A 24,363-nucleotide genomic window follows, 5' to 3' on the forward strand; every position below is an offset into this window, starting at 1 on the left:
ACCTGAAACCTTTACTGATTCTTCAAACTACTAATTCCTTCTATGTAATTCCACAAAATTTTCTTTTATCTGTTTTGAATATATCAGCTATAAAAACTATATACACACATATCTCCCTCAATAAAATATAAGCTTCTGGAGGGTAGGGATTGTTTCAGTTTCATTTTTATGTCCCTAGCATTTAGTATAATGCTGGCACATAATGAACTATTAATAATACATTTAGACTATTGAAATCGATTAAGTTTGATAAAATTTCCAGATCTTTTTCACATGTTGTCTAGTTACATGCTCTCCATTCTGTATTTATGAAGATATTTTCAACCTATTAATAGAATTTAACTTTATATTATATGCCAAGATAAATAATTTTTTTTTACTATTTCATTTTTACTATTTTAGAAGGAAAGCATTATTATTCCTGAAAGAAAGACTCTGATGACACCAGCATGGCACTGTTCTTACAAGTCACTTTTCAAAATTTCTGGAAAATGCATATTTGAGGTCCTTCCTCTTTACGCAGAACCATAATGGATCTAATCTGTTAAAAAAAAGAAGAAACATTTATTTTTATCAACTTGCAAGAAACTGAAATGTATCCCCATATTTTGAAATTAGAATTACTATTTAGGGAAGTGTGAGAGATTTGACTAACCTGCTCTGCATGGAGTTCCATAGCCACTGGTGCGTGTTCAAATGACTGAAGAGTGAAAAAGAATAATTACAATGCTTTCAGTTGCAGTTTAACTAGAACTGCCCCTTATGTGTATTGTAGAGAGGAGGGAGTCTATGCTATTGGATGATCCTCTGTGAGGAGCTAGGAAAGGGAGAATGAATATATGAATAATCCTAGTGCAGAATAACACAATTTAAAGCTAAAAGGAAATCTTAGTGATCATCTATTCCAAAACCCCTTATTTCTAGATAAGGAAATGAGGTAAAAGCAAAGATAAGGCTTGATGAGAATGTGGTAGAATGGGTGCTGAAGTTGGTAAGAGACACAGTTGATTAATTCTGCCTCTTCTGTTGCTAGGAATGCTGAAAACCTTATTGAGATTGTACACAGAAGACAACAAGAGTATTTCAGGTGTAGAAGTCAAAATAACTCAGAAAATCAACAAGGTTGACTGCATTCCCACAATGCATAAAATGGTGATGAACTTTGTGAAAATTAAATATTACTTTTGAATTTTTTGCAGTTATTAACAAACAATAGAACCAAGCAAAACCCAACTATTTTAAACTTGTCCTCAAGTACTTCTGTGATTTCATTATTGTGCTGTATTCCATCCACCAAAGTAGTTATAGTCCTCTACAATTTAGTAGATGATCATTAATAGTTGATGAGGCTGAAATTTCATTTCCTTAAATCTAATCTGGTCAGGAACATCACTCTTTTCTGAATCTTGCACAAAAGACACGTAATATATCACTAACCCTATACTTTGGATACATGCTACAATTAGATATCACAGTATAAGTCATTCATGTAGAGATCTTTTTATACTTATAAAATTACATTTATTAAGAACTAAGTGAATTGTTTTCTTATGTATTCACCTTGTCTATCTCATTTTCTTTTTTCTTTTTCTTTTTTTCAAGGCAATGAGGTTAAGTGACTTGCCCAAGGTCACACAGCTAAGTATTAAGTACCTGAGGCTGAACTTGAACCCAGGTCCTCCTGACTCCAGGACTAGTGCTTTATCCCACTGTGCCCCATTCATCTCATTTTCAATGAAGGATTTTTTTTTTTTTACCTTATAGAAGAGTTAGATGATTCTGTCAATGATTTCTTCAAATGATTATTAGTAGTTCTTTGTGAGGACAATATAAAAGGCATTCCAGGAAATTTTCTCAATTTTGGTGAAATCTTCTGGTCTAGAAAAACAATGATCATTTTTCACATGGAATTCTATTTTAGTGTTTTGTTTAGAAATTGTTTCATGTTAATGTGATGTGTGTTCAACAGTTATTCTAAAAGAATAGTTAGATAATTTTTTTAATGTATAATGATTTTTATTACAATTAAAATTGCATTTTAAAATAGTATATACTTTAAAATTAATTAGGTAGAAATTCTGACAGCATCTAGTACCTACTGAGGATTTTTGGATTTAGAATCTGCTCCTCCAACCTCAAATTTATTCCCGTGTTGCCTAATTTGTCTTTTTTTAAAAATTTTTTTGCAAGGCAATGGGATTTTGTGACTTGCCCAAGATCACATAAATAGGTAATTATTAAGGGTCTGAGGCCAAATTTGAATTCAGGTCCTCCAGACTCTAGGGCCATTGCTCTATCTACTGCACCACCTAGCTGGTCCCCACAATCATACTCTTAACATTTAGAATATTGAATTCAAAATAGTCCAGAATATGATATGAATAGGCATTTTCAGACGAAGAAATCAAAGTATCAATAGCCAAATAAAAAAAATATGTCCTAAATCACTGTAATTTTGCAATGCTAACTCACATCAAGCAGATTGACTAAGTTGTCAAAAAAAGGACAAATGCTTGAAGACATCTGGGAAAATAAATACATTAATGTAATATTGATGTAGTTGAGAACTAGTTCAATCATTCTGGAAAGCAATTTAGATTATGCCCCCAAAGCTATTACACTCTACAAATCTTTGGACTAAGAGATACTTCTACAAAGTCTTTACCCTAGAGAGATCAAAGATAGAGGAAAAGAATCTTCATGTACAAAAAAGTTCTAGCAACTCTTTTTATTGTGCCAAAGAATTGGAAACTGAAAAGAGAGACTAGTCTGGAAAAATGGTTGAACAAATTATAGTATATGATGAACATGATAGAATACTACTATGCTATATGCTGAAGTGATTTCAGAACAATCTGGGAAGACTTGAATAAATTGATGCAAAATGAAGTGAGCAGAACCTAAGGAACAATTTAGCAATGTTGTAAAGATAATTAACTCTGAAAGACTTAGTAATTCTGATCAACACAATGACCAAACATAAAACATGCTATCTACTTTCCAGAAAGAGAACTAATGAGTCCAAGAATGTGGACTAAAGAATAATTCTTCTTCCACCTTGCTTTTGTTTTCTTGGAACATGCTTAATGTGGAAATTTGTATATACATATTTGTACGTATTTGTACAAATTTATATATACATATTTGCAATTTTTATTTTTCTTGCCTTCTCAATGAGTGTAGAAAAGCTTGGGGAAAGGAGAGAATTTTGATCCGGAAAAAACTGACAACATTTTAAAAAAAAGAAAACCTTAGAAACATGGAGAAAGTTTTTAACAAAACCTGATATTTCCAAAAGAACTACATTACTATTGTATTATCTCCCTAGCTCCCCTCTTCCAACTCATCAATTAAAATGAGTGAGCTCTAGGTTCATGACTCAGAATGTGCCTGGGCTTATAGACTACAGGAAAATTCAGAACTGCTATTAATATTTTTTAGTTCCATCGGAAGTCAAACACACTAGATTAGTGGAGCTAAAATATGAACACAATCACCATTTATAACCCTGTTGCTAGGAGAATGGTTCCTTCTGAATTCTACTAACTAAATCACAGAGAATCTTTGATAATCTATGCTGGAGATTGCCTTTGTCATACTTTTAATATGCTATACCTTAGAATATTTAGTTGCTTGATAGAATATGATAGTATTTTTTATCTAAATGGTGCCATATATAATAAGCACTTAAGAAATATACATGGAACTGAATAGTTCTAATTTTATGCATCATTAATTTGGTCAAATATCAATGGCTAGATTTTGGAGCTACCAAATTACTATAATGTCATTTTATTTATTTTTGTGAAAATTTCTGTGTTCTTTTACAAACATTGTCAACTTTCTAGAACATTCATATGAATAGATAGTGAAAGTAATACCCAGTTTCAGATAATTTGAAATAATTTGTTTACTGCAGGATATACATATATGATATAAGAACACATATGTCATAGATTTAGCTTGTAATTATCTTTTCCTTAGGCTAATATCAGAATGATTTTTGCATTCCCAGAGTATGCTGCAAGTTATGTCTGAAGAAGCATGTTAGTTTGCTTAAAGAAATTCTGTCTTCAGTGAAAATTTGTCACAGAAATCTCAACATGTGGATAACCCACAAAAGAATAATTTAAAGTTGTTATAGTGAATCAGGACATAATTTTAGTGTTTTAAATCAAAATCTTTATCTATAGTCAATATTGATGAATTTTTTTTGGTGGGGGGGTAATCCAGAGTGGGTAGCAAAATAAAAATAGCTTAAGTTTCTCCATTACAGACTCTCACAAGAAGACACACCAAAATGTAACAAAAACCATCCAAAACAAGAGGAGGAGAAATGAAACAAATAACCACAAGATAATTACTTAAGACTGAAGACAACCTCACTAAGTCATTGTTGCTGATATTACAGTTTCAAGTACTTTCGCCCACTCTTGGTGCTTTCTCTCCTTTGACCCTTGAGCTAAAGCTCTACCTTTCTCATTTAGGCACAAGCTTGTGGAAGTAATACCTTGGCAGTATCCTGGAAGGCTCTCCCTCATCCCCCCCCCCCCCAGCTATCCTTGGAGTCAGTCTAAGGACAGAAGATGTCTGCTGAGAAGAATGATCCTAGGAAAAGGTATAGAACAAGATTAACAGTCAGGATCTCTGCCAAGAATATCCCATAGCCATGAAGAGTTGGTCACAACTGAAATGATCAAAAAACATTTAAAATGTAGTACATGGCACAAAATTTATGTTCTTAGGAAATTTATATGAATTGCTAGAGAAAAAAGACATTGTTAATATTAGTAGAAGATTTTAACATTCCTCTGTCAGAGATTGATAAATCAAAGAAAAATAGGAAGTAAAACAATAAGCTGAACAGAGTATTGGAAAAATTGATTTTCAATGATCTATGAAAGAGATCATGTACTGGGGTATTCAGGAATGATAAACAAGTATAAAAGGCAGAAAAAATAAATACATTACACAAATAAGCAATGCAACAAAATACTAATCTACAGAGAAAATATAAGCAAAGGATACAAACCTAATAAGAGATTGTTATTACTAAACAGTAGTAATCTGACCTTTTTACCATAAAATTCTTTTGATAAAAAATTGGCAAATATTGAAAATGTAGAGAACCAAATAATATCACAAAGAAAAAGGAACATTATATATCTTAATGGTTGGGTAAATACTTATTTCTGATGAGGGAATTATCCATGAATTAGCTTACTATATAAGGTCAGATTATCAATTTGTCAGAACTAAGATCAGAATTACAAAAAAAATCCCAAGAAAAATTATGAGAAAAAGAAATAGTATAAAATTGTAGAAACTCAATCCTGAATTAAACAGGTAGTAAACAATGGGAAATGTGCAACAGAAATTATTCCAATTGTATAATTTTGCATGTATTTTCAACTTAAATTAGTTAATTGCCTCAAAAAGATATCAAAAAAACAACTCAAATCTGTCTTAGTCATTAAATCTGACTTAGTTGCTTAAATGAGCAAGATGACTTGCTCAAGACAACATCGATTGGAATATAAATTTATTTGTAAAAATCTTGCCAAGAAAGGGGATGGATTACTGTGAGCACTAATATCTCATAATTCAGAGAGAAGTACTATGCATACACTTATAGGAAAAGTAGAAGTGATACTGAGAAGTAAGAAAAATAATCTAAATTAGATCAAGCAGAAGTAGAGGAAATCCATCCAGAGATGACAATTGGAAAGTCATTGAGGAATTATTTATGAGGCATATTAGGAAGCGAATACCAAAGACATGGAAATTATATTGACTCTTATTAGATGATTGAAAGAATGTAATGGCATTGGGTGGGTCAATAGTGGAAAACTTATGGGGGGCACATGGACAAACATTGCACAGGATGAGCAAGCATGAATTTCTGTATCACTGGAGGGAACTTCTGAATAAATGAGAGCATAGATATATTTGAATATTTGAATTTAGATCTTTCAAACTAAATTAAGAGCTGGTGGGTTAAGAGTAATTAACTCAATTTTTAAAAATACCCATCAAATCATCAAAATGCAAAATATTTATTTATTTATAATGATTTATAACAAGCAGAGAATAACGAATGTTACCAAAAATGATAATTTTCAATGAATTATATGCTAGCAAAACTGAGAATTCAAAGAAAGTGAATAACTATCAATAAAAATGGATTTTTTTGGACTTCTGATTTTATGGATGTGGTGAGTTACCAGTAAGAACTTTCTATAATGTTGCAGATCAGCAACTCATCTGCAATTCATAGTTATAGAGTAACTTGGGACACTGAAAAATTAAGAGACTTGTTTATAGGAAGACAATTAGATTATATCACAGGCAGGACTTGCACCTAGGTCTTCAAAACCCACTTTCTATCCTTATACCCATTGACTTTCATACATACAAATAAAATGCCTGCATTAACAAAAACAAGAAATAGATATCAAAAATAGTCCAGTCTAAGAAAAAGAAATCACAGAATTGGAAGTAATCCAATCTATACAGAAAAAAGTACCCCCCACTACAACATTGGCAGGTAGTAATTCAGTTCTGATTCTAAACACTGGAAAAGAAAAAAGAATTATAACTCTTTGCAGATGACATGATGGATTACTTAGAAAATTCCAAAGAATTAGTGAAAAAAAATTAAGTGAGATGATTGTTAGATTGTTAGGAATTGCATTAAAAACTCATGAAATCATCAGTATTCCTATAAAGCACTTCACAAAATTAGAAGAAAATAGTAAGAGAAATTCCATTTAAAATAACTAATACTGTATGAAATATATGGAAATTACCCTACCTAGACAATGTAGGATTATATATAACGACTAGAGACCACTCTTTTAAAAAATAACAGAAAACCTAAGTACTTGTAAAACAACTATTCAATGTTCCTCATTGGACTGTGCCAATATAATAAAAAGATAAATTTCCCTCAATTAATTGAGAGGTTTAATGTTATATAAATGGAATATTTTATAGAACTAGACACAATAATTACTAAATTCCCTTGAAGAAAAATTTAGAATCTCAAGGAAAACATTTTTGAAAATAAGAATGAAGGGGTCATACAATTACCTGATTTCCAACTACATTTTAAAGCCATAATCAACAAAACTATTTAGTATTGTTTAAAAATAAATTAAAAAGTCAATCGGGGGCTGCTAGGTGGCACAATGGATAGAGCACTGGCCCTGGAATCAGGAGTACCTGGGTTCAAATGCGGCCTCAGACACTTAATAATTACCTAGCTGTGTGGCCTTGGGCAAGCCACTTAACCCCATTTGCCTTGCAAAAACCTAAAAAAAATTCAGTAAAGCAGCCTATACAAATAAGATTCAGAAGCAATTAGAAATAATTATTATTCAATAATTATGAGAGTTGGTGGAAAGGAAATATTAAATGACAAGAACTGCAAGAAAAACTGGAAAATAGTTTGTCAGAAGTTAGTTTCAGGGGCAGCTAGGTGGTGCAGTGGATAGAGCACCAGCCCTGGAGTCAGGAGTACCTGAGTTCAAATTCAGTCTCAGACACTTAATAATGACCTAGCTGTGTGGCCCTGGGCAAGCCACTTAACCCCATTGCCTTGCAAAAACTTAAAAGAAAAAAGTTAGTTTCAAGCTAAAATTTAATCTAATCCAACCCAATCTCAAGAACTATGTTAGCTATAGTGATACAAACATAAAATGAAATATTACTTGCCCTTAAGGAGATTACTGTAGCCTGGGAGGAAAGTAACATGGAACTATGCTGGGATCTGGGTTCAAATATCACCTTTGATACATTATGTCTGGGTAGGCAAGCCATTTAAATCTCTTAGTGCTCTAGGCTTTCCACAGTTGTAAGGCATAGGATGGTGACTAATGTACATTAGTAGGAGGAGTTTCTTTACCAGGAATTCCCTTCACAGTAAAATTAAAGATCCACACCCCAAAAAACTATACAAAATAATCTCATTGGGCAGTGAGATGTGTAAGTTTTAATAACTGTGTGAATACTAGGTAATGAAAAACTTTTAGAACCAGGAGAACACTACACAGTAACAGTAACACTGAGTGAAGATCAATTGTGATAGACTTGGCTCTATTCAGCAATATAGTAATCAAAGACAATTTTAAAAGATTTGTGTTGGAAAATACCATCCACATCCAGAGAAAGAACTATGGAGTCTGAATGCAGATTATACTATTTTCATTTAAAATTTTTTTTTTGTTTTTTCTTTCTCGTGTTTTTCTTTTTTTGTTCTGATTCTTCTTTCACAGCATGACTAATATGGAAATATGTACAATATGATTATGAATGTATAACCTATATCAGATTACTTACTATTTAGGGAGGGGGCAGGGAAGGGTGGGAGGGAGAAAACTTTCCAAAAATAAATGTTGAAAACTATACATATAATTGCAAAAACAAACAAAAACAAAAAACATTTTTTGTAAGTAGCATTTTAACTGAGCTTTGAAGGGTTTACAAAGGCAACAATCTAGAGAAAGAGCATGCTAAGGCATGTAGCTTGTGCAGAGAGGCATGAGGATGAGAGTGTGAATGTTGTGCTTGAGGAAAAGTTGGGCTTGAACTGTTTGTGTGTGTGTGTGTGTGTCTCTGTGTGTGTGTGTGTGTGTGTGTGTGTGTGTGTGTGTGTGAAGAAGTAATGTATAATCAGTTGCTGGGGGATTGTAATTTATCTTGGAGGTAAAAGAAACTACTTGCACAGGAGTGTGATGATCAAACCTACACTTTAAGAATATTAATTTGACTGAATGTTGCATTCACTGTCAAACTGTCACCATATCAGTGAGTTTTTTAGTTCAGAAGAAAGCAACAGTAGTAATGTGACTCAGATCCCAGGAGTAGATCCTGGTCTCAGTTCAAGATTCTAGTCCAGTCTGAGGACTGACTGCAAAGGAAAAACTAGGGCAGAAATGCTAGACCACAGGGAAAGCTATAGTTCTCTTACTCTGAACCTCAATAAATCAGGAAAAGAACTAGCCCAGATCTTCCCTCCAGAAGTGTAAAATCTGGCCCATTATATAATGTTGGAAGTGAGAAAGTAGGTTGGAAGAATGAGCAAATTAAAAAAAAAGAATCCTTGTATGAAAAACTATTATGGTGACAGCTATTATGATGAAAAAAAAGTTAGGGTGATTCAAGGCACAATCTCAGAAAAAAAATGACTCCAGAATATTGATGAGCAAAGTTTCAAATAAAAATACAGTATGAACATAAATTCAATTAGAATTCCTAGAACTGACAAAGTATGAGTTGGTTTTTTAAAAGTTAAATTATTATAAATAAAATGATAGCACTACAAAGACAAAATGGAAAAGAAATAACTATAGAAGTAAGCATTAGAAAAGGAATTAACAACTCAGTACAAAATCTCTTGTTCAAGCAATAAACTCCCTGAAAATGATAATAACCAAACAGCATGGGACAATAAGAAATATTAAAACAAAGTCAAAAAACTAGAAAACAGAAGAAAATGTAAGCTAACTAACCTGGAAAATAGATAGAGGAAAGCATAAAAAAATTAAATTAAATAAAAAAGTGAAGTAAAAAGTCTAGACATTATATTTCAATACATCTTAAAAGAAAAAAGGATTTATTTTTTAATTATTTTTGCTCCCAAGGGGCAGAGAGGAAAGAGACCTTTGCTGATCACCTCCTGAAACCTCAAAAGGAAAATTTAGGTGTCTGCTTGCACACCCTGATTATGTGAAATAATTTTCCCTAACCTAGCTTTTCCTTACCCCTCACCCCTCATCTGTGTAATTTTTTCTTTTCTAAAGAAACAAGAAGGAGGGGTTGGGCTAGGAAAACATTTGAACTGATCAAAAGTGATACACACACACACACACACACGTGTTGGGTATAGGAAATAAATTTCATTAACAGTGAAATAAAAGGGAAATGGGAAGAAAAGGTGGGGGGGAATTAAAGGGAAGGTAGTTTAAAGGGTGAAATAGTCCGAAGTAAGACAAACCCTAATTAATGATAAAAATATTCATAGATCTTTTCTTAGGTGGCAAAGAATGAAATTCTAACTTGATACAGATTGAGGTTTAACTATATCTCTATATTGTTATGTTATTTTATTTTTCCAATTACATACAAAGATAGTTTTATCTTTTTTGTAAGCTTTTGAGTTCCACATTTTCTACCTTCCTTTTTCCTCCCCTTTCCATGACAGTGAGTAGTAATCTAATATAGATTATATATGTACAATTGTGTTTAACATTTCCATTATTAGTCATGTTGTGAAAGAAGACTCAGAAGGGGAAAAGGGAAAAAATCAGAAGAAAAAACATAAAAATAAAAGTTTTTAAAAAGTGAAAATAATTTTTTCCTCTGAATGTGAAGATACTTTTTTGAAAATGACCAATGTCAGAATTTATTTTGTGTAACTATATATACGTATATATATACGTATGTGTATTATATATATATATATATATATATATATATATTAAAAGGGTTTTGTTTTTATTTTTCTGTTTTTTCAGTGGGGAGATAGAGAAGGTGGATTTTCATCATTTTAAAAAAATTTAAAGAAAAAAAGCATTAATATGGCAGAGGAACGTAAAGAGAAGGCAGTCTTCATCATTCCAGGAAGGATCTATCAACTAATCTTGGCCACAGCTGCCCTTTTTTCATGTCTTACAGAGAATGGTGGAACAATGGGAAGATCATATGAACTATCTTGCAATTTTGTTTTACCTGGATAGTATCATCTTAGAAGACTTAGAAGAACATGGAAAATGGCTCATAAAAGTATTAAGATAAATTGGAAGATGTCTGAAAGTGTCCAAGTACAAAGGCACTGCAGTGTCAGTCTAGTAAATGGATCACATAGTCAGTCAACATTTATTAGGCACCTACTATAACCAGACAGTATGCTGGAGATGCAAAGAAAGGTAAAATGCAATTTTTTCTTTAAGGAGCTTACAGTCTAGTGGGTGAGAAAACATGCAATTATATAAAAACAGATCATATACAGAATAAATTGGCTTTATTAAATGTGAAAGCACTAGAATGAAGGGAAATCAGGAATGGCTTCTGAATAAGGTGAGATTTTTAATTAAAACATGAAGAAATGCAGAGCAAAAACTAACAGAAGAGAGATAACTCATTTGTAAGTTGGCCATATCCAAAATATTCTGTGAACTAAAGATTTTTCTAGGATTGGCTGCTATTTACAATTATGAAGAACTGTACCATTATCTCAGTTGCTCAATGATCTCACTCTTGGTTATAGTATGTAGTTGAGAGAAACTAAAAATTGAAAAGGTTATTTAACTTGTCTCTTTTGACAACATTCAAATTATAAATTACGAGCAATATCCTATGCTATAGCCCTCTGTTTTTCACCAATGCTAACCTAAAAGGTTTAAAAGCGTTATTACAAGAAATTGCCAGTAGAGGACTTAGTATAAGTGAGATTTTACTGGATACAAAAAAAATGTACTTCTTGGTTTTAAAAATGACCTTTCCCTGATCTCTCTACATAGGCAGAAGCATACACACACACACACACACACACACAGACCTCTACACATAATACACAATACACAATACTTAGTAAAACTTTCATCCAGAGTAATCAATCTATTGGACATTTGAACTGAAAATCTCATCATACACTTTGGATCTGCTTAAAGTATTTTCTATTTAAAATAGTATATGCTATATATAAACTTGTTCCTTACCATTTTATGACTCAGCATAAGGTGATTTGTATATAATAATTGTCATGGGAAAATTTTGTTTTCTTTACTTAGATTATGGTCACATGAAAATATTCTTTAATTGAAGAGAGTTCAGTCTTCAATTTGATTCTCTAATCTGGCAAGGCTGCTGTTATGTGTGTGTGTGTGTGTGTGTGTGTGTGTGAGTGCACACATGCAAAAAGATATTTGTGTAGGAGGTACTTAGCTGGCAGGAGAGAAGAGTGGGGGTGAACTGGTGAACATAAACTTGAGCTTAAGAGTTTTTAAAAGACATTTCTGTAATCAACTCACAAGCATTTATTAAAGTACTTTCTGTGTGCCAGATACTTTCCTAAGTACTGGGGATACAAAGAAAGTTGGGGGTGGGGTGGGGGATGTAAATACAACACTTCCTCTCTGTCACTCTCCCAACTTGTTCTCACATTCACAGTTTGAATTGCCAGAGCAGTGATTGATCAAGACTTCTAGGAATAACCCTGTGGACATAATATATACAATTTTACATACATGCATGCATGGAAAGCTAGATGGTGCAGTGGATAGAGCACCATCCCTGGAGTCAGGAGGACCTGAATTTAAATACAGCCTCAGACACTTGATATAATAATTGTGTGACCTTGGGCAGGCCCCTTAACCCTAACCTGACTGCCTCTCATCCAGGATCATCTCCAGTCATCCTGCATATCTGGCCACTGGCCCTAGAGGTCTCTGGGGAAGAAAGTGAGACTGTTGACTTAACATAGCACCCCCTCATTCAAGTCCAATTCATTTGGTGTTGCAGCATCACTTCCCTTGATATGATCCAATATATTGGATTGTTTTTCTAAAAGGTGGGGGGAGAGGTGGGGAGGGAAAAGTATAAATCTCAAAATTTTGCAAAAGAAATTATTGGTGAATACTTACCATTGCATGTTGTTAGAAAAACAATATTCAAAAACAAGAATGAATCAACATGATCACATACAGAGATGTATATATATATTTATTATTTTATTTTTTTAATATTTAGCATTTATTCTTTCTTTTTGTCAAGGTAATGGGATTAGGTGACTTGCCCAAGGTCACACATCTAGGCAATCATTAAGTGTCTGAGATCCAATTTGAACTCAGGTTCTCTTGACTCCAAGGCTGGTGCTCTATCCACTGTGTCACTTAGCTGACCCCCTATATATTTTTCAACACTATTATCTCTTGAACTCCTACCTGCATCTTTCCCATTAAGAAACATAGAAGTGGGGGAATCAAGAGATAATAGTGCTTTCCATTAAGAAGCAGTAGACTTAAAATTAATTTAAAGTTTCTCTATGTTTTATGTAACATTCCAGTTCTGTAACAATGCTCTATAAAGAATGAACTACTGTTTTATTAAGGAAGAGTTACAGAGCAATATAAATATATCTTATGTCTTCAGTGTGCAAGAGATACCTTTGTTTTGTCCCTTGTTCAACATGAATCATAAAAATATACACTCTATATTTATTCATTCACTAAAGAGGCATGTGATAAATACTTTCTATGTTTTAGGTATGGAGGTTACAAAGACAAAAAAACAAACAACAAAAAGACAGTTCCTGCCATCAAGGAGTTTACATTAAATCAAGGCAGAAATAATATATAAATATATTAATACATTTCATAATATAATATAAATATAAAATATAAATGAAGTAAATACAAAGAACCTGGCTATGTATATGTGTTGGGAATGGGGAAGATGCCCATTAACATAAAAGACCTCCATCAAAGAAAAAGAAATTCCTATGTTGCTTAGATAAAGCAGATATAATACATGCTTATGAAAATGGCAAAGGAGTTGATATTGGAGTAAGGGATATTTGGGTCCAAGTCCTGCTTTTGATGCATAATATCTAGTGGTGAACGGCAAACAAATCACTTAAACCCCTGGTGCCATAAGACAATACTCTTAAGACTATAAATTTCAGGGTAGGTGGCCTAGTGGATAAAGCACCAGCCCTGGAGGCAGGAGTACCTGGCTTCAAATCCGGTCCCAGACACTTAATAATTACCTAGCTGTGTGGCCTTGGGCAAGCCACTTAACCCCATTTGCCTTGCAAAAGCCTAAAAAAAAAAAGACTATAAATTTCATTATTGTAAGTGGCCTGTATCCCTCCACTAAAAAAATCATAAACATGAAGATTTTTAAAAAGACATAAAAAGACATAAAATGGATAATTTTAATTACATCTGATTAAAAAGGTTTTGCACAACAAAACCAATACAGCTAAGATTAGAAGAAAAGGAAAGATTAGAAGAAAAAAGGAAAGCTGAGAACAATCTTTATAGCAAATTTCTCTGATAAAGCTGAGAACAATCTTTATAGCAAATTTCTCTGATAAAGCTCAATTTTTCAAATATAAAGAAGTGAGGCCAAATCTATAATAATATAAGTCATAAGTCATTCTCTAGATTAATAATTGATCAAAGAATATGAGCAGATAAATTTCCAAAAAATCAAAGCTAATTATAGTTTTATGAAAAGATGTTACTTTGATTAGAGAAACTCAGATGAAAACAAGGCTGAGGTACCACTTTACACTCAACATATTTCCTAGTATAACAGGAAAGGAAAAGGATACATTTTAGAGGAATATGGAAAAATATGGACATTAATCTACTGTTTGTGGAATTATAAACTGATTCAACCATTCTTTGCATTTTTTATTGATATGACTTTTTAAAAAATTTATTTATTTAAAACAAAGGGTTTAAGGAACTTGCCTAACATTTGAACTCAGGTCCTCCTGACTCCAGTGCTCTATCCACTGCACCACCTAACTACTCCTGATACAACCATTCTTTAAAGCAATTTAGAACCACTGGAAAGGACTATAAAATTGTGCAAACCTTATGACCCAGCAATACCCACTGCTAGGTCTATATCCCAAAGAGAATAGAGAAAAAGGAAAAAAAAATTATATGTATAAAGTTATTTATAGCAGCTCTTCCTGTAGTAACAAAAAATTGGAAATTGAGGGGATATAAGAATAACTGAAATGAAGAATAACTGAAAAATTGTGATTGTAGAAGATTGTATTGGAATACTATTGTAGTAGAAGAAATGACAAGCAGGATGCTTTTAGAAAAACCTGGAAAGTTATTTGAACTGATGCAAAATAAAATGAGCAGAACCAGGAAAATATTGTACCTAGTATCAGAAATTCTGTATGATGATCAACTGTGAATGACTTGGCTAGTCTCATCAAAAGAATGATTCAAAATAATTCTGAAGTACTTATGATGAAAAATGTTCCCTACTCTCCAGAGAAAGACCTGATGGAGAGTCTGAATAAAAATCAAAGCATCATTTTCTTTATTTTTTTCTTTTTGGCTCTGTTTTTTTTTCTTTTGCAATATGGATAATATGAAAACATTTTGCTTGATTTCACATGTGCAATCTATATCAAATTTCTTGCTTTCTCAAGGAAGGGGCAGGAAAGGGAGGAAGAGAGGGAAAATTACAAAACTCAAAATGTTTTAAAATGTTAAAAAAATTCTTTTTATGTAATTGGGAAAAAAAGATAAAACAAAAATTAAATCTCAAAAGAAAATTAATCTTTGAAACTAGCTAATGTTTGATGAGGTAGATCCTTTGACCAAGTAAAAGGCTGAAGAAGATCTATAAATGGGGAATAGAGGACATAGAATCATAGATTTTGAATTTGAAGTAATCTTAAAGGACAAAGGTCTACTACCTCATTTTACATGTAAGGGAACAATGGTCTAAAAAGGTTAAGCAATTTGTCCAAGGTCACATAAATAGAAAATGGCAGAGTCAAGATTTGAACCTACAATCTCTCTACTGCTCTTTTCACTGTACCACATGTTTAATTTGATCTGTGTTTACTTTCTTATATGCACTAAAAGAGTTATAAAATGGGGCTGCTCAGTGGATAGAGCACCATCTCTGGAATCAGGAGCACCTGAGTTCAAATCCAGTCTCAGACACTTAATAATTACCTATCTATATGACCTTGGGTAAGTCATTTAATCCCATTGCCTTGTAAAAAAACAAAAAAGTTATGAAATGATCATTTTAATTATACTTTTTAAAAATCAGTTTGTTCAAGGTGAATAATGTTGCCAGATTTCTCCAATCTTCTGAATTTTTTAGTTGTCAGTCACATATATATTAAAATGACAATACAATATTCAAAAAAGGAAAAACCCTTACACCATTAATCTATATGAACAATTTCTCCAGGATTGGAATCCACTATCCATGGAATTGCTTAAAAAATTGTGAGAGAGCTAGGTGGCACAGTGGATAGTATGCTGGCCCTGAATCAGGAGGACCTGAGTACAAATCCAGCCTTAGACACTTAATAATTACCTAGCTGTGTGACCTTAGGCAGGTCACTTAATTCCATTTGCCTTGAAAATATAAAAACTTGTGAGGGAAACATATCTTTCTCTGATGTCTTCCTTTTTTTTTTTTTTAGATTTTTTTGCAAGGCAAATGGGGTTAAGTGGCTTGCCCAAGACCACACAGCTAGGTAATTATTAAGTGTCTGAGACTGGATTTGAACCCAGGTACTCCTGACTCCAGGGCCAGTGCTTTATCCATTGCACCACCTAGCCACCCCTGATGTCTTCCTTTTTATATTTTTATATGTTTTTACTTTTTATTCTTATTTTGTACAAATGTTTTTTTACATTAATATAATATTCTTGTTTAAGAGTAAAGAAAATACCCCTCCCCCCATGAATATAGACTTGCTTGGGTGAAAAAGTAAAGGGGAGAGAAAAAAAATTAAAATTAAAAAAATAATAGTAATAATTGTAGGTATGGCCAGGTGGCACAATGGATGAAGCACCAGCCCTGGAGCCACAAGCACCCGAGCCCACATCCAGCCTAGTAAACCCAACAATCACCCAGCGCTGCTATGTGGCCCCAGGCAGGCCACCCAGCCCCATTTGCCCTGCACCCTCCCCCAAATAATAATAATAATAATAATAAATGTGCTTCAGTCTTTGTTCCAACACCAACAACTCTGTCATGGGTGGATCGCATTCTTTATGGTAAATCCATCGCAAAAATTACTTCCATATTTTTCCAACATTGCCATTGCTGATCGCAACTCCCTCCTTTCTTATTTCTCCACTACCATGTACTATATTTTCTCTCTCCTTTCACTCTGACTCTGCTGTAGGGTTGCTGAATGGTGCAGCAGAAAGATCCCTGGTCCTGGGGCCAAGAAGCCCTGAGCCCCCATACCACCCCTTAGGCCCAGAATCCACCTGGCCCTATGGTCCTGGGCAGGCCTTCCAATCCCAGCCCCTTGCAAGAAGTAAAAAAAAGAAAATGTGTTATATCTGACCACTCTCCCCCCCATGGTCTATCCTCTCCTCCTTTATTCACATCCCCACCCCTTCCCCTTGCTCCCCCCTCCTTCTTACTCCAGATGTCTATACCCCATTGAGTATATATGCTGTTTCCTCTCCTAGCCACCTCTGATGAGAGCAAAGGTTCCCTCATTACCCCTTGCCTCCCCCCCTTCCATATCATTGCAATAGCTCATTGTAATAAAAAAATCTTATTATATGAAATATCTTGGCCTATTCCCCCTCTCCTTTTTCTTTCTCCCATTACATTTCCCTTTTTTTCTGTTGACTCCATTTTTACACCATATTTTATCTTCGAATTCAGCTTTCTCCTGTGCTTCAACTATAAAAGCTCCCTCTACCTGCTCTATTAACTGAGAAGGTTCATGTGAATATTATCAGTATCATTTTTCTATACATGCAGTTCATCCTCATTAAGTCCCTCATATTTCCCCACTCTCCTCCAATCTCCATGCTTCACCTGAGTCCTGTATCTGAAGATCAAACCTTCTGTTCAGCTCTGGCCATTCCAAAAGGAACATTTGAAATTCCCCTGGTTCATTGAAAGTCCATCTTTTTCCCTGGAAGAGGACATTCAGCCTTGCTGGGTAGTTCATTCTTGGCTGCATTCTAAGCTCTTTTGCCTTCTGGTCTATTATATTCCAAGCCCTCTGAGCTTCCAATGTAGTTGCTGCTAAGTCCTGTGTGATCCTGACTGCAGCTCCACGATATTTGAACTGTGTCCTTCTGGCTGCTTGTAGTTATTTTCTCTTTGACTTGGGAGTTCTGGAACTTGGCTATAATATTCCTAGGGGTTGGTTTTTTGGGGATCTCTTTCTCGGGGAGACTGGTGGATTCTCTCCATTTCTATTTTGCCCTCTGCTTCTAGAATATCAGGGCAATTTTCCTGTAGTAATTCTTTGAAAATGATGTCAAGGCTCTTTTCCTGATCATGACTTTCAGGTATTCCAATAATTTTTAAATTATCTTTCCTAAGTCTGTTTTCCATATCAGTTGTTTTTTCAACGAGATATTTCACATTTTCTTCTAAATTTTTCATTTTTTTTTGGTTTTGAAGTATTGATTCCTGATTTCTGTTAAATTCATCAATCTCCCTGAATTCTATTCTTTGTCTGAAGGATTTGTTCTCCTCAGAGAGTTTTCTTATCTCTTTTTCTATCTGGCCAATTTTGCTTTTTAAAGCATTCTTCTCCTCAATAACTTTTTTGAACTGTTTTATCCATTTGACCTAAGCTGGTTTTTAGCATGCTATTTTCTTCAGCATTTTTTTGGATTTCCTTGACTAAGCTGCTGACTTCATTTTCATGTTTTCCCTGCATCTCTTTCCTTTCTTTTCCCAGTTTTTCTTCCAACTCCCTCATTTGATTTTCAAAGTCTTTTTTGAGCTCTGTCATAGCCTGAGCTCAATTTCTGTTTTTCTTGGAGTCTTTAGATGCAGGAGCTTGTGCTTCCTCATCTTCAGACTGAGTATTTTGATCCTTCTTGGGCTCATATGCAAAATATTTATCAATGGTCTTCCTCTTGTTTCTCTACTTGCTCATTTTCCCAGCCTGGGCCTGGTTTTGGGGTGCTTCCTGAGCTTTTGGGACACTCCCACAAGGATCTCAGTGTGGGAGGCTCTGTCCTCCCTCCTGGTCTATGAATGACCATAAGCTCCCCCCTCTGCCACGGGGCTGAGGTAGGGGGGCCCTGTTGTTCTATGGGGGGGCCTAGACTGTGATCAGGATCTGAATGTGTTCAGAGACCCAGAGTCCTGTTCCAGAGGCAGAGGACAGAGCTCCGCAGTCTCTCTCTCTCTTCACTCCCCTCCCTCAGCTCAATGGGTTCATGCCCTGGGGGCTCTTGCTTATGGGCTCCACCTGCTTCTGTTTCCTGGATCTGGGCTGCTGAAAGACCAAGCTGCTTGCTGTGTGCCCTGAGGGCTGGGCTCCACGTGCTCACTGGCAGAGGTTCTCCCCCCGTTCCCCCACTTTGTGCCTGGTGCTCCTCAGGGTGCTGCGGCTCCCAGCGCCCTGGGGCTGCCTCCAGGAGGCTGAAGTTCTTTTGCTCTGGTGGGCCACCCCTCTGGCGGGCCACCCCTCCGACCCCGGGGAGCAGAGCCTTTCTGCTCTTTTCCAGGTTACCTTGAGTAGGAGAACTGCCTCACTGGGTCCCTTTGTGGGTTCTGTCTCTCAAAAGTTTAGTTAGAGTCCTTAGTTTCGAAGTTTTATCAGAGAGCACCTTTGATCCATTCTTGTGGTCATCTTGGCTCTGCCCCCCCTACCCCATGTCTTCCTTTAATGGGATATTTGACTTCTGAGTTCCTGAGTTCCCTATTGCATCCCTTTTTATTTGCCATGCTCTTTTTCTCTGGTTTTGATATCCTATGTATTTCTTAGTTAAAGGTAATAATTACTGTTTTCAAAAATATTTCATAGATGGGAAACAATTTTTAAATTTTTAAATAGGTATTCAAACATACAATATTACAAAGTATGTTTATGATTTTCAAAAACTCTTACTGTATTTCATTTCATTCTTGATATAATAAGAAATAAGTTTAGCTTGATTATTAAGTTATTTTCCACCATTTGAGGGACTGGATATTGGTAGAATAATGATACCATAATATGTTGTTCATCATATAAGAGAATTAATTAATTGGCCAATTTCTTTCATCAACCAGATATTTTCTTTGAGTTGTTTTTCCAAGAAATGCTGAATTTTAATTGAACTATCCACAGGTTTTCTCCTAGTTTCTGCTATATGTGATGACTGAGCTAAGTTTAAGGTTGTAGGCCTTAGAAGAAATATATGGCTCTTAAGACACCCGAATCTATAGACCACCCCCCCACCTCCCCAGACTTAACTCATTAATTAGAGGGGAAGAAAAAGATAAACTATGTCTATTTTTACACTATAAAATATGATTAGCATTTATAAAACACTTTACAAACCAATATCTTGTTGGAAAATAGTTATTCTCTTTTTAAGGATGAGTAAACTAAAGTTCAAAGACTTTAAATGATTGGTCAATGATCACAACTACAGTTAGAGTTAAAATTTGAACCTAGGTCTCCTAAGTCCACATCCAGTACTCTCTCTCTACAATATTAGAATTCTTGAACATCATGCATTAGTATTTTACTATGGTAAAATAAAATTTCTTTTAAGAAAATTACACCCAGAGGATTAACATTGTGTTCTTTTTAGCTGTAGATATTTGATTATATTAGATATAATTTTACCAGGCAACTTGTAGCAAGAAACATGGGACTTTCAAAAATCTGAGAAACATTTTCATCTTTTGCTAATGGCAAACTGACCAGATCTCTACTCTTCCTCACCAATGAAGGGGTTACATAAAGTTTACATGTACCTCAGACAAAGGGAAAAGAAGAATTATGTCCTTGCTCCATACCAAAGAGTGATAGGCCAAATAAAAATATTAGTATGTAATCCTATTACCTAAAATCTCTCAAGCCTAATCTGAACCCCCCAAAAATGTAAAAAAACCCCAGTAAAGATATAAAAAAACATGTAAAGAATCTTAATTTAGAAACAAATGAACAATCAAAATATACTATCATCAGAATATTTTTAACAGAGTAATTGGTAAGCTTGTAAATTGAAAATTGATTTTCAGTCTCTATAAGCTTCATGAATTTTACAGTCATGGTAATCAGAGAAGGGCATGAAAAAAGTTTTTCAACCAGTTTCCAGGAACGAGTTCTGAAATAGCTTCTTCCCTTCCCCATCTAATGTTTGCTTTATTGTTATCACTCAAAGCTTTGCAGTTTTCATCACAGGTTGTGTTGATATAACACCAAAACAACAGTTTGGAAAAAGTGAGAAATTTAACCAATTAGTTGATTGTTTTGTTTATATACTAACTTGTATGATTTTTCAAATGAATCAATCATTTAGATGAATAGCTCAAATTTGAATTTATTAAATTGTTAATTATTCTTGATATTATTATTCATAACTAAATTAATAATTTCCCTCATTATTTAAATTTCTACAACTGAGTTTCTTCACTACTTGGCATCTATTTCCAACCTTAGGAAGCATACATACTTGATAAATTTGTGAAAAAGGTTGAATATCCTTTCAATAGATTCAGTGATGTTACAGTATGAGGGACATTGAGGGACCATAGGAATCTGTAAGAAATAGATAATAGAATTATGTGGATTTTTAATTCCTTCTAAAATATTTTTAAAATTAATTTTATTTCTTAATAACATGTACTTTTCCACTAATCAAAAGAATCAAATTTTATTCATAAAATCTTTACTGTTAAAACCTTTCACTGAGATAGTAAGGATTTGGGGAAAAGAAATGAAAACCTGGGTTCAAATCTTACTTCTATGTTGGGTAAGCCCCTAGGTCTTTTTCCTATTCTATAAAATTATGAAGTTGGACTAAATGGACTTTAATGTTCCTTATAGCCCTATCTATTTATTTATTTATGATCAACAATTTAAGGGTCTTATTCCAATAAACTAAAATCTCTTTAGGCTATGATTTAAGCCCCTCTATATTTATCTCACACTTAGTGTATAGTAATGTTCAAGTGAAACTGGACTATTTACTAATTCAATCAACGTTATTTCCCTGTTCAATTCCCAAAATAATGCAACATTTGCTACTCATTAGGCATTGTGATAGGTACTGTGGACAAAAAAGCAAAAATTACATGATTCCCACTCTGAGGGACCTTACATTCTTTTAGACCTAGAATTCTCTCCCTTAACTCTTGAGATTCTAATCATTCTTCAATTTAACTCTAAAGAAACCTCACCAGATGATACCTATAGCTACCCACATCGTCCCCTCCAATGACAAGAGTTTGTATCTCCTATTCACAAATCATGTTCTTATTTTTTTATTAAAGATTTTATTTGTGTTTTACAATTTTTCCCCAATCTTACTCCCCCCCCCCAACAGAAATCAATCTGTCAGTCTTTACTTTGTTTCCATGTTGTACATTGATCCAAATTGAGTGTGATGAGAGAGAAATCATATCCTTAGGGAAGAAACAAAAAGTATACGAGATAACAAGATCAGACAATAAGATATATTTTTTCCCCCTAAATTAAAAGGAGTAATCCTTGAACTTTGTTCAAATTCCACGACTCTTTATTTGGATACAGATGATATTCTCCATTGCAGACAGCCCAAAATTGTCCCCATGTTCTATTTTGTACTACATTTATTTCTATACATATCTTTCTCTTAAAATATATACATAAACTACTTGAAGACAAGGACTACACCTTCAGTACTGAAGAAAATACAAAGATAAATGATCCCAAAACTTTGGACTTAACGATATGTTAAACTGAATAATTCTAATCTGAAGGTATTTTAAGCTATGATCTCCGATCATGTCAAAGGGACATAGCAATGACAAATATATAAAAATACTTTTACATAAAATCAGATTTTATACTTCTTTATATTAAATTCTACTGAGATATGACAGTCCTATATTTTATATCTGATTATTTTTTCACGAATTTTCTGAACTGCATTTTCATTATTCCTATATTACATTATTCTTTGACCTCCTTTCATGTATCTCTTTAAGTTTAGAAGAGAATATGTTTTAATTAATATGAAATTTTTAGAAATGTCAACAATTATGAAGTATAAAAGATAAACAGGAAATAAATCAAAAGGGGTTCAATAAGGTTAAACTGTTAACTTTCCTATAAGAAAAGATGATACCTGTAACTCCTAAGAACTTTATTATTATTAAGGCAGTCAGAAGGAGAATTCATAGACAGAGGTCATGGGTGTGAGTTGACTATGATGGGATGATTTTAAAAAAATTAAGGAGTGAGAAGGAAGAATACATTGGGAGAAGGGAGTAGTAGAATAAAATTATCTCACATAAAAGAGGGACAAAGAGGAGAGCTTGCCAAGGTTTCCCACGGTATCCAGACTAACACCAGAAGTCCTGTATCCTATAATATATAATTAGCCACTGGGTTAAGACAGTTCTGGAAGAGACAGCGAGAAGGATGTCTTTGTAGAGTGGAGGGGAAGTTAGGATTAGAGGTGATGAGCAATTACTATCTTCAGAATTAGTTCAAAGCGCTAAAAACATACACATTCAGTTGGGAATCAAAATCTATCTTATCCTATGAGGAAGTAGAAAGGCAGAGGAGAGAACTGATAGAAGGGATTTTATAAATCTTTCCAAAGGAGAGATTAATAAAATTGAAAATATATAATCTGTTTAACAATAAGTAAAACTAAGAGCATTTGCTTAATTTGATTAAAAAAAGAAGAAAATCAAATTACCAGATCAAAAGTGAAAAGACTGTATTCCCCACTCAAGAAAATAAAATTAAAGTAGTTAATAGGTATTTTGCTCGACTATGTGTCAATAAATCTGACATTCTAAATGAAATGGATAAATGTTTACAAAAAATATAAATTACCCAGATTAACAGAAAAGGAAATATGTAAATGACTTATCTTAGAAAGAGAAATCAAATAAATCATATATAAAGTCCTTAAGGAAAAATACCAAAGAAAATTCTACCAAACACTTAAAAGAACAATTAATTCCAATATGAACAATCTGAGATCAACAGGCAAGCAGGAATACTACCAAATTCTTTATGTGAAACAAGTATTGTGTGGATATTTAAACCAGGAAGAGCAAAAACAGAGAAAGAGAATTATAGACCAATTTTTTTGGGGGGGTGTATTTGCAAGGCAATGGGGTTAAGTGACTTGCCTAGGTTTACACAGCTACGCAATTATTAAGTGTCTGCGGCTGGATTTGAACTCAGGTCCTCCTGACTTCAGGGCTGGTGCTCTATCCCCTGCACCACCTAGCTGCCCCTGTAGACCAATTTCTGTAATGAATACTGATACAAAAATTTTTAATAAAATCCTAAAATGAAAATTATAGCAACATATCACAATATCATACATTATTACTGGATAGGATTTATGCCAGGAATGTAATGCTAGTTTAGTATTAGAATTATCAGCATAATTGATCATATCAATAAAAAAGATTTTATTTGGTATTCTTATAAATTCAGTTCTCTCTATATTTGGAAAATGAGACCTTTATCAGAGAAACTTGCTGTAAAGATTGTTTCATAGTTTTTTACTTTCTTTCTAATCTTGGTTGCACTGGTTTTGATTTTACAAAAGTTTTTAAATTTAATATCATCAGAATTATCCATTTTTCATTTTGTTATGTTCTCTATCTCTTGTTTGTTTATAACTATCTTAACCTTCCCTTTAA

At 33.7% G+C, this 24,363-nt stretch overlaps 1 protein-coding gene across 4 annotated transcripts in view; it reads right to left on the reverse strand.

The window, feature by feature from the left end:
• Nucleotides 1-450: 450 nt before the first annotated feature.
• Nucleotides 451-24,363, reverse strand: part of LOC141493044 (uncharacterized) — an 89,051-nt gene continuing 65,138 nt past the window's right edge. For 2 of the 4 annotated variants that reach the window (XM_074193885.1, XM_074193884.1), the window contains 4 exons: nucleotides 21,165-21,250; nucleotides 1,758-1,878; nucleotides 656-700; nucleotides 451-541 (listed from right to left, as the gene is read on the reverse strand). In XM_074193885.1, coding sequence (XP_074049986.1) covers nucleotides 469-541; nucleotides 656-700; nucleotides 1,758-1,878; nucleotides 21,165-21,250 — 325 coding nt within the window. In that variant the 3' untranslated portion in view covers nucleotides 451-468. Of the gene's footprint in view, nucleotides 542-655; nucleotides 701-1,757; nucleotides 1,879-21,164; nucleotides 21,251-24,363 lie in introns of those variants that run through there. The other 2 variants (XM_074193886.1, XM_074193887.1) reach the window with 2 other exon arrangements.

The sequence above is a fragment of the Macrotis lagotis genome, chromosome 7 (genome assembly GCF_037893015.1).
Source record: "Macrotis lagotis isolate mMagLag1 chromosome 7, bilby.v1.9.chrom.fasta, whole genome shotgun sequence".
Classification (NCBI taxonomy): domain Eukaryota; kingdom Metazoa; phylum Chordata; class Mammalia; order Peramelemorphia; family Peramelidae; genus Macrotis; species Macrotis lagotis.